This window comes from Botrytis byssoidea, assembly GCF_014898295.1.
Source record: "Botrytis byssoidea strain MUCL 94 chromosome Unknown BBYS_013, whole genome shotgun sequence".
NCBI classification, from domain to species: domain Eukaryota; kingdom Fungi; phylum Ascomycota; class Leotiomycetes; order Helotiales; family Sclerotiniaceae; genus Botrytis; species Botrytis byssoidea.
Window position 1 is genome coordinate 1115317 of NW_024065854.1, and position 11232 is coordinate 1126548.

Genomic DNA, 11232 nt, shown 5'->3' on the forward strand with positions numbered 1-11232 from the left:
AGATAATGACAGCGAACCTGTAGCAAGGCTGCTCCAAAATGATTACTTATTAGCCGTACCTCAATGACTAGCATAAATCATGCTTCAACCTCAATGGTTTGTCGATAACTGAGAAGCAGGTAATACTGCAGAATGCGAATGCTTTGACGTTTCAAAGTATACCTAGATATTGCTATTCGGTACTCGAGTAGAATAATTCAAAAGGCTCAAACTGTTATGTTGCCCGAAGAAGGAGATATATTGAGGCTGAATAGGTATATGCCGGTGCTATGCAGGATGCAGGATGCAGGTACAAGATTAGAAGATTGACAGAGATTCAATGGAAGAAAATAATATGATTGCCAAAAGAAAATCGAAGAAAAAAAATCTTTATGATATCTATATTCTCGAAACAAGCTTGGAAATGATTAGATGCCGACTAGATACACAATTCAAGAAAAAGCACGATAGAGATGGAAAACCCGGAAAGGTAAAGGAACAACGGAAGTAGTATGTATCTCGCGCGCATATTAACATTTCCTTAAGTCTCCGAATCGTATGACTGATAATAAGACTGAACCCTTTGTACCTGAGACCTCTTTACTGGTGAGTCTGTGATGTACTTACTGTAGGGAATGGAGGGGCATGATGAAGCTTGGCATATGGCAATCGCATATCGCACATCGCACGAAGAAAGGCCGAGGAAGTTTGTTAGATTGATGAATGTAATAATTGTCATAGTTCTCTTCTTCTCCTTTCATTGTGAACTTGAGTCATGTCATAGGAAAGTCACTTTGGTCCGTCCGTACGAGGAAAGAGATCAGATCGGCGACTTGTCAAGTGATGTGTGATGTTCAATTCGGGAGTAGAATGATGAAAGAAGAAAGTTTCGAATAATTTAGGAATCTTCGGAACTGTAATTTTGAGGTCCACCGGTGGTCTAGCTGCATCATGTGGAGTACCTGGTAGTAATATAAGTATAAAATGACAATCTAGGCGTCTGACGGTACTTATTGATGCCCACCTGGGCCGTACCTAGGCGAGCTAGGGTCATTGTTATTGGAATTTCGTAAAACTTATTGGCCTATTCATGCTAAAATTTATAAAAATGACGTAAATTCACGGAGTCTTTTGGTGCCGCCGTCCGAGCTATATTCCATTCCCAGTCCAGTCCAGTGTGCCATTACCCCTTCAGCCCTGTCCAGATCCCCTAGAGTCTAAGAGCTACTATCTACCCAGGTATGTCTGTACGCATCGTCATACCGGTATATACACATCACATCACAACTACCGGCAGCAGTGGGAAATAATTTCTAATCATTGTATACATACTTAGAATATCCACGGCAGTCCCAAGCTACTAATGTGTAGAATACAAATCCAACGCTTTTTCCCCTTCTAAATTTACATCAAACAACCTATCAGGCAGATCAAGGCAAGTTCGCCGATAATAGATCGGTGAGAAGTACATTGCCAGTATTTCTTGCCAAATCGCTTGCCAATTGTCCCTGAGCATCCCGAAGATTCCGGATATCTTCTCCATCAGCAGTATCACGTCCTACACCCATCGTCTCTGCCATTTGAGTGATTTGTTCCGGGAAGATATCGGTTGGAAGACTTGAAGCGAGCCATAACAACAGCCAGATGATTTCTTCCTGTCCTTTTTCAACAGCCACATGCAAACCACTTTTCATCTCATCCAAAGGATCTTGATAACGCAGGATTGGCTTTGCTGATAGCCCTTCTCCATCCTCGTCATCATCTACTGCACTGAGTAGATCGTTAATTCCAAACACATCACCCTCGGCACACATCGTCATGAATGCTCGAGCGGGACGTGCTTCTGGGTGTTCATCGAGATAGGCTTCTTCAGTGATGAGAGGTAAAATGTCAAGGTCTTCTTGAACTCCTCCCTCATTGTGGTACCGTGTAGGAACTCGGGTTCCGGAGACTGACCTTGAAGCTGAAGCCACTGAAGTTGCAATTGAATTATCACACGATGGACAATGGAGCTTATTCAAAATTTGAGGAGATTCATCCAAAAGACATTGCCTATGTTGGAGTTAGCAAGTCAACTGATAAAGTCGGTAGATCAATAGCAAAATTCATATGCTCGAATGATGAAGCATAGAATGGCACGTGAAAAACAAGAATTATCTTTGTAAGGTCAAAGGCGAATCTGCTGGCCAGATATCATCATGGCAAACGCTAGAGAGCGGTGTCCCTCGAGAGATACTTTCTTGTGTGTTTTGAATGACCATGGTATAAATGCATCTGATGAGAGATGTACGATGTACCTCTGGCTAACTTCCATGCAACGAATATGTTCCACATGTACATCTGGTTCAGACGCTTCAAGTCCCAGGTATTACAAAAGGAAATAGAAATAAACTTGAACTCTCAGACCGAGAACAAGTCAAATGTATTCTTACCAATGCATATGACATCCGCAAATCAACTGAAGGTCATCTGGAACGCTTCCCATAGAAGAGCTTCCACCTTCAAATTGCTCCAACTCCTCTGGGTCGAGTTGGACGGTCAAACTTTCCGAGCAGAGTTTACAGGTATCCATGTTTGTATAAAATAATAAAAACGAGGTGTAAATAATTTAGGATTGATTTATTAAAAAGTTGTTATGTGGTGATGTTTGGAAATAAAAATTCTCATGTAGAATCGCTGAAGGTCTTTACTTTAATAGCGGGGAGCAAAAAAAAGTCACAATCTAAAAAATTTTTATCGTCTCAACATTTTTATTCAATTTTGTAGTCTTCTTCTAAATTATCCGGAACACCACGCAAAGTCATGTATTGAACGGGCATTCAAATCTAGATATCTAAGAGGGCCAGTCCTATTTTCGCCATTCGAATGAGACCGAACATGCATAGAGTTTGTATCTCATGCCAGCCTCCAACAAGATGGCGGTATCGATGATTTATCCCGATCTATGTCTATCTATGCTCTACCATTCGCATTCCCTACCACTTCCGTTGGCTACCCTCCTGCCCACACTTCCTTACTTGGTTTGTATATATTTTGTGTGTGATGCCGTCGCTACCATAGGTCCTGGCTGGCCATCAACTAGCTTACTGATTCTAATCGTGGTAAAGGCAAGTGATCGTCCAACTTTCGACGCCGTGGCCTCAATATTCAAGACATCCCCTAATTGAGCAGTCCCAATATAAGTGACGTGAATATCAATGCTTGCCCCAGACTTCTCCAATCCATGTGAAGCAATCGCAAGACCTCCAGACCAATCGACCAAACTTGCACTCACTGCACCGTGAATAGTACCTCGAGAATTGACATGATTGTTTTCCACCGTCAAGCGCGAGACAACCAGACCTTTTGTAGCCGATATGATCTCAACATTTGCGAGAAGAAAGTCGTAAATGGGACTGTTGCCTTTCATGTTATCCCATACTTTCTTGACGTGGATCAATTCTTCCGTTGGGTTCTGCATTGCGACGGGGTTCATTGTATATAATCAGTTGCCTGAAATGCGGCGAAGGGGTCGTCGTCAGCAATGGCGAAAATGTACGTGTACGCGTATAGCAAAGTCTTAGGACATAGGACATAAGATAGTAAATCTATATTTACCTGTTTGAAACGTCCAAGATCATGAAATGGACAAGTGCAGCAATTGCTCAAGAATATCAAGGAAATCAAAAGAACCTTGAGCGAGACAGACAGAACGGACAAAACGGACGGTGATCGATTACCAGCCAGAAATCCCGAAATTGGAAGATAGATACGAGAGACCGACCGGTTGTACGAAATTACGAGTGCGAGACAGCCGCTGCCCAGAAACGTCAGCGGGGTTTGGGCTGTGCATCGCATCATCTCAATTTCACATATTGATATGCATTGAGCCATAATTTGAACTCAAAATTCCTCCATAAACCCTTGAAAGAATCCAACATTTTTACTTCTCCCTCCTCTTCTTCCTCTACAACCCAATTCCGACAAAGAAACAATTATTGTCTTGCTACTATTCACGATTGTTACGTGTTTTGCAGCATCTTGCGCCGGCATCAGCATTCATAGTGACATAAACTGGGAGGGGTATCCACAGCTACCTAATACCGATAGGTACCTCAACCTGCCTCCTGAATTACGGAACCAACAATTCAAGTCTTTTCGACTGCGAAAGTCAAGACCAGAGTAACAATTCGCAAAGATGAATATCATTAAGTTGCAGAGGTATGTAAACAATACAATAGAGCTATTAATTAGGTCGAGGCTGCGTTTGTCTAACCTGCTTTGATTTACAGGAAGTATCCTCAATTCCAACAAGATGAGATCTTCGGTCTCCAAGATGCTTTCCGCAAACTCGACGTTGACGATAAGGGATACATTGATGAGGCTACTGCAATCAAAGCTACACAAGGCAGTGAAAGACAACCATACGATGTTGTGAGACAAGCTTTGAAAGAGGTCGAGCTTGATTCATCTCGAAGAGTCGAGCTGGAAGATTATGTAGGAGTAAGTTTAGACAAACAGCTATCTGGCACATTGAAGAATGTCAACTAATCATACCCCAGCTTATCTCAAAACTCCGCGTCTCTTCACCAGCACAGCAGCGCATGTCAACTGGTCCACAGAGTCCTGCTCGTGGAGGAATTGTATCGCAGCAAACCGGAGGAGCTGGAAGCGGGCATGCTTCAAAAGGAAGCGTCAGCGGTCGTATTCAAGTCCAGGGATCTTCATCGAACGTTACCCATACCATCAACGAAGATGAGCGAACAGAATTTACCCGTCATATCAACGCAGTGTTGGCAGGCGACGCAGATATTGGCTCGCGTCTACCATTTCCTACAGATACCTTCGAGATGTTCGACGAGTGCAAGGATGGTCTCGTATTAGCCAAATTAATCAACGATAGTGTACCGGATACCATTGATGAGCGTGTACTGAATCGTCCCGGAAGGAAGATCAAGACCCTTAACGCATTCCATATGACTGAGAACAACAACATCGTTATTGAATCTGCGAAGGGTATTGGTTGCTCGGTGGTCAACATTGGTAGTGGAGATATTATCGAAGTTCGGGAACATTTGATTTTGGGTCTGATTTGGCAGGTTATCAGAAGAGGTCTGTTGAACAAGATTGATATCAAGCTTCATCCTGAGTTATACAGACTCTTGGAAGACGACGAGACACTGGAACAGTTTTTGAGATTGCCTCCCGAGCAAATCTTACTCAGATGGGTCAATTATCATCTGAAGGCTGCAAATTGGCCACGAAGGTAATATCAATCTCAAGAGTATCTAGAGCTTACTAACATTCTATTAGAGTTGCGAACTTTTCCAGCGATGTAAAGGATGCTGAAAATTATACTGTTCTCTTAGCTCAGATTGCGCCGGAGTGTTGCGACCGAGCACCACTACAAACACGCGATCTTCACCAGAGAGCAGAGCAAGTGTTACAAAATGCCGATAAATTAGATTGCCGGAAGTTCCTTACACCTAGCTCCCTTGTGGCAGGAAACCCTAAATTGAACTTGGCTTTCGTTGCCAATCTCTTCAATACCCGTCCAGCACTGGATCCTATCACCGAGGAAGAAAAGGCCCAGGTTGATGATTTCGATGCTGAGGGCGAGAGAGAAGCGAGAGTCTTCACTCTCTGGTTGAATAGTCTTGATGTACAACCAGGAGTAAACTCGTTATACGAAGATCTCAAGGATGGTACTATTATTTTGCAGGCATACGACAAGGTTATCAAGGGCTCTGTTAACTGGCGCCATGTGAACAAGGTGCCTGCCAGTGGAGAGATGTCGAGATTCAAGGCTCTAGAAAACACAAACTACGCTATCGAGCTCGGAAAGCAAAACCGTTTCTCTCTGGTCGGTGTTCAAGGAGCAGACATCTACGACGGTCAACGAACTCTCACCCTTGGTCTCGTCTGGCAATTGATGCGCAGAGACATCTCCGAAACCCTCACAGCCCTCGCTCAACGTCTTGGCAAGCGCGAAATTTCAGATGCAGAAATGATCAAGTGGGCAAACAACATGTCACAGAAGGGTGGAAAGAGTTCTACTATCCGCTCTTTCAAGGATCAATCAATTGGAACTGGGGTCTTCCTTCTCGACGTTTTGAACGGAATGAAGAGCAGTTACGTTGACTATGATCTCGTGACCCCAGGAGGAACCGAGGATGATGCTTACATGAACGCCAAGTTGAGTATCAGTATTGCGAGAAAGATGGGAGCGACAATTTGGTTGGTTCCGGAGGATATTTGTCAAGTTCGAAGTCGCTTGGTGGTTACTTTTATTGGTATGTTTGTTTTTTGTGTTTCTTCTTTTACTCTGTGATCGATCTTGTGGAATTGAGAATTCTAACTTTTCCTTTTAGGTTCTTTGATGGCGACGGCCGAGAAGATGCAGTAAATTAGTTGATGAGATGGGATGAGATGGAATGGCAGAGTTCCTGATCGATGGATGGATGGATGATGAGAAATTACGATAGCGATGCTAGTGACGATAGTTGGTAAAAAGTGCATGCAGGCGAATCAATGGCTGTAGGACAATAGAAAAGCATTGGCAGTTATTTTCATTTCATTCCATGAGAAAGAGAAAAGGGCGGACGGATATTGATGATTCGATTCGATTTGATTATGAGAAAGCGCGTTTTTCATGAAAATACTACAGCTGCTGCATTAAATATTAAACATCACGTTGCACTGTACTCACTCACTCACTCACCCGTTTACTCTATCAAATGCGGTAGGTATACTCGTTTTGATAAATATTAGATAATATTGTAAATGCAATAAATACAACACGCTGAACTTTCCCATCACCCTTCCACCATCAAAAAGAGAATCAAGCCTGCAGAGCCATCTCCTCCCTACTAGCATAACTTCCCCCCTTCCACGCCGCCTTTGGATCACTCCTCCGATCGACCTCCCTCTCCTCGCCTACCTTTCCCCATCCGCCACCTCCAGGGGTATGAATAATAATGCGCTCACCAGCTTTCATCGCGGCGGTATTTTTACCCCCGAGATTGATGCGACGTTCTTCGTATTGTGTTTCCTGGGTTTCTTTTCCGCTATTGTTATTGCCCCGAGACCCAGACTCCCGCAACAATAAATCCGATCTCCCCCTGTCGCTCTTCGCCACCTTCCGCACCCAGATATTCAACCCGCATTGAGCGTCTGCGCCGCCCTCGAGCCCATACGGTCTGTAGACTCTTCGCTCGCTTAGAATTGACACCTGGACGGGGATTCTAAATTCGATGTCGCGGATGACTCCATCTCCGCCCCTGTATTTTCCCTCCCCGCCACTTCCCGCGCGGAGGGAGAATTCTCTCAGCAAGACCGGATAGCGGCGTTCGAAGACTTCGGCATCTGTAATTCGCGTGTTCGTCATGTGCGTATGCACTCCACTTGTTCCATCCCAGTGTTTTCCTGCACCGCTTCCACCGGCAATGGTTTCGTAGTATCCGAAACCCTTGACGTGTTTCTGGCCGTCGACGTTACCGCCGAAGCCGAAGGTGAGATTATTGCAGTCGCCTTGGGAGGCGGCGCAGGCGCGGAAGGCGCGGAGGATGACGTCTGTGACGCGTTGAGAGGTGAGAACGTTGCCGCCGACGACGGCGGCTTTGTCCGAGGGAGAGAGGAAGGATTTGGGTGGGATGAGGACGGTGATGGGTTTGAGACAGCCTTGGTTGAGGGGGATGTCTTCACTGATGAGACTGCGGAGACAGTAGATGATTGCGCTATAGGTTACGGCTTGGGGAGCGTTGGTATTTGCTTGAGGGTTGTTAGTTGGTGAGGAGTGAGATTAGAACTCTGGTGGAGTACTTACCATATACTTCTGGACCAGTTCCCTCGAAATCGAATACGGCTTCTCCTTTTTCGGCGTCGATGGTGATTTTCAATTGGATCGGGCTGCCATCATCCATATAATCGATTGCTGATAAGTTTTGTCCTTCGAATCGCTTGCTAACATCTTTCAGGAGATTTCTCACGCTAAGCTCGGCATTATTCTGGATATTAACCATATAGAAGTTTACCACTTCTTCGCCATATTCCTCAATCAGTGTACTGATAAGATTGATGCCTTTCATGTTACTAGAAATTTGAGCTTTGAGGTCCGAGATGTTATCTGCCAAACATCGTGTACCACTGCACCCTTGATATTGTGCAGGCTCGTCAAGAAGAAGCTGTGTCATTCTTTCCTCATTAAAGTGACCTGCGCTAACTAGTTTCTCAGACTTGATTGCGGCTCCTTCTTGGTATAATTCTCTCGAATGCGGAGGCATACTACCGGGAAGAATACCACCAATATCAGCGTGATGGGCTCTAGAAGCGACGTAGAAAAGGATTTTATCACCGGCCGGATTGAAAGCAGGGGTGATGACAGTAATATCAGGAAGATGCGTTCCTCCATATTCAGGATGATTGGAAACTATTACATCTCCTTTGACAAGCTTGCCTTTCCAAATTTCAGCTTGACGTTTGACGCAGGTAGACATCGAGCCCAGATGGACTGGAAGGTGTGGAGCATTAGCTACCAATCCACCAGTAGAGTCGAACAACGCGCATGAATAGTCGAGTCTCTCCTTGACATTTGTGCTGACACTGGTTTTTTGAAGTGCTCTGCCCATCTGTTCTGCAATAGCCATGAATCTATGAGCAAAAATACTAAGCATAATAGGGTCTACTGATTTTGTTTCGTCTTTGGTCGACGATCTGAGAATTATTAGCAAAAATGTCCTATTCCCTCATAATATTGCTCCAAAACTCACTTGTCTTTGCTTTCATGCCCACCAATGTTTATCACTACGTGCGTTTCGATTATCAATGCACTTGTACCGGGAGTAATGACAACAGTTTGTGTTCCATCTGCAAGAATTGCTGGTCCTTTGATTCGATGGCCGGTATCAAGGTCTTCCAGCTTGTATATGGGAGTATCTTGTCGGCCACCTTCAAAATATACTTGGGATCTCTTGTACTCTTTCTTGCCATTTTCAACATCCTTAGGTTTGATCTCCTTCAATTGTTGATCCACTGTCTTTTCGAGTCCTTCAAAACTCTTTCCAATACCACGAACTCGGACGTCGTCTACAATAATATCTCGATCAGGTAAAGTAAAGCCGAACTCTTGTTGATGCTGTTTGATGAAAGCTTTCCCGTAAGCCCATTCATCACCACCGAATTCCTCTACATCTTGCTTCTCGGGTTTGACAACCATCAATGCAGATTCAGTACCACGGTATCTCATATTAAGATATTCCTCGTGAACTATAGAAGTATCTTGGAACCCTTGGGACTTTAGGGCATTGGTCGACTTTTGCTTGAGCTCCTCGATTTTCTTCTTCAAGTAATCTCGTGACTCTCCATCGTCGGACCAAATCTTCGATTCTGGCTCCTGTTCCTCATCGACTACATCAGCTAAAGCCATGCCATATGCTGACAGTACCGATGAATAGCGATGAACAAGTATTTGACGTATACCCAAGCTCTCAGCAATCGCAACGGCATGTTGTCCACCAGCACCCCCAAATGTCGCAAGGCGGTGCTTGGATGTATCAAAACCCTTCGCTTCTGTTAGAGATCGGATGGGTCGGGTCATGGTTTCGTTCGCGACAGTCAAGAATCCGTAAGCGACTTCGTCAGCAGTCATGTTTTTACCCATCTCCTTGTTGACTTGTTCGGCTAGTTCTTGAAGAAGCTTCTCGCTTGCTGTAACATCGAGACCCTCATCTTCATTCTTTCCGAAAATCTTTGGAAAGAAATCAGGAATGAGTCGACCCAAGAAAAGATTTGCATCGGTAACCGCAGCTGGCCCTCCCTTGCGATAACATGCAGGTCCAGGATGTGCACCAGCCGATTCTGGTCCAACCACAAACAACCCATTCTTAAAGAATAAACGCGATCCACCACCTGCAGCTACAGTATTGATATCGAGTTGAGGAGACTGGATAGTCACACCAGCTGTAGTGGTCTCAAAGACATGTTCATATCTTCCCGAGCCATATCTAGAGACATCGGTAGAGGTACCGCCCATGTCAAACCCAATTACGGGTATCTTAGTCTCTGGGTCATATGAAGTAAGTGCATATCCTACAACTCCTCCAGCAGGGCCCGAGAGAATTGCTTTAAGGCCCGAGAAGTTGTCGACATCTACCAGACCTCCATCACTCTGCATAAACTCGCACCGAGCCCCTTTTGTTCCTTTTGCATTTTTCACGCTTTCCGCTCCGAGGCCACCTTCAAAGCCTTTGGAAAATCCAGCGATATACTTTTTGATCGCGGGTGTTAAATATGCATCAGCACATGCTGATGTGGCTCTTGGGACCAGTTTGATCATAGGCATCAGCTCGTGGCTAAGAGATACATGCTCAAATCCAATCTCTTTCGCAATTTTGCCAACCAAGGCTTCGTGGTCAGGGAATGTATAACCATGCATCAAACAGACTGCTATACTTTTAATTCCTTGATCGAAAACTTCCTGTAATTGTGATCGGATGGTTTGTTCTTCAGGACGCTGCAATACGCGTACAGCTTCGGAAGATAAACCCCGCACCAGATCTTGATCTTGTGTACCATTAGCTTCAACTTTGGTAATACTTCGCTCCGGATCTTCAGCGTAATCTTCCAACGTAACCCTTTCGTCAATCTCCACCACAAATTCGTACAAGACGTCAGGTTTTTTGATCGCGAGATCGAAAATCTTAGGTCTTGATTGATTGCCAATTTCCAGACAATCTTTGAATCCCTTGGTCACCACCATAGCAATTTTTTCGCCCTTTCTTTCCAGTAATGCGTTCGTAGCTACAGTGGTTCCCATTCGAATGGATTCTATCTTTGAAGTATCTAAAGGCTCTCCACGAGGAATATCTTTCTTGAGGAATTTGGACATCAGCCGCCTGATACCCTCGAGAGGGGCATCGTCGTAGTTGGAAGGGTCTTCAGATAGGAGTTTGATGATCACATCATCCTCCATCTTCCCCGTGCCTGGGTTTCCCACACAGTCGGTGAAGGTTCCACCACGCTGTGCTCATTGTTAGCATAGTGCTGTGGAATTGTCAAAGCCATGAAATTGCTTTGCATCTCCTTGGATGTTCAAAGGCTAGACCATAATGCCTGGAATAGGCTATAGGATCATTATGATGCACTCTTCCTTTTACAAGTGTCACAGACTAACGAAAGCTATGATAAAAATTTGTTCCACGTACATCTATAGCAATTCTAATTCCGCCTTGCGTTTGCTTGTGTTCCCCCATCTTAAATGAGTGTGTTGAAAGACTG

The 11232-nt window shown here is 44.6% G+C and overlaps 4 protein-coding genes across 4 annotated transcripts; 1 reads left to right on the forward strand and 3 right to left on the reverse strand.

Annotated features, from left to right (window-relative positions):
• Positions 1–1409: 1409 nt before the first annotated feature.
• On the reverse strand, positions 1410–2551 carry EAE97_007136 (uncharacterized protein; the record flags this gene model as incomplete). The annotated part of the gene is made up of 2 exons (XM_038877650.1): positions 1410–2031; positions 2412–2551. The coding sequence occupies 2 exons, from the start codon at positions 2549–2551 to the stop codon at positions 1410–1412; spliced, it is 762 nt and encodes a 253-aa protein (XP_038731840.1).
• Positions 2552–2992: 441 nt separating this feature from the next.
• Positions 2993–3454, reverse strand: EAE97_007137 (uncharacterized protein; the record flags this gene model as incomplete). The annotated part of the gene is made up of 1 exon (XM_038877651.1): positions 2993–3454. One exon carries the CDS (start codon positions 3452–3454, stop codon positions 2993–2995), a length of 462 nt encoding a protein of 153 aa, XP_038731841.1.
• Positions 3455–4156: 702 nt separating this feature from the next.
• EAE97_007138 (uncharacterized protein) lies at positions 4157–6364 on the forward strand (the record flags this gene model as incomplete). Its single annotated transcript, XM_038877652.1, has 5 exons — positions 4157–4179; positions 4251–4461; positions 4521–5224; positions 5272–6251; positions 6330–6364. 5 exons carry the CDS (start codon positions 4157–4159, stop codon positions 6362–6364), a joined length of 1953 nt encoding a protein of 650 aa, XP_038731842.1.
• A 435-nt stretch (positions 6365–6799) lies between these two features.
• On the reverse strand, positions 6800–11207 carry EAE97_007139 (uncharacterized protein; the record flags this gene model as incomplete). Its single annotated transcript, XM_038877653.1, has 4 exons — positions 6800–7728; positions 7784–8670; positions 8727–10975; positions 11160–11207. The coding sequence occupies 4 exons, from the start codon at positions 11205–11207 to the stop codon at positions 6800–6802; spliced, it is 4113 nt and encodes a 1370-aa protein (XP_038731843.1).
• Between the last annotated feature and the right edge of the window lie 25 nt (positions 11208–11232).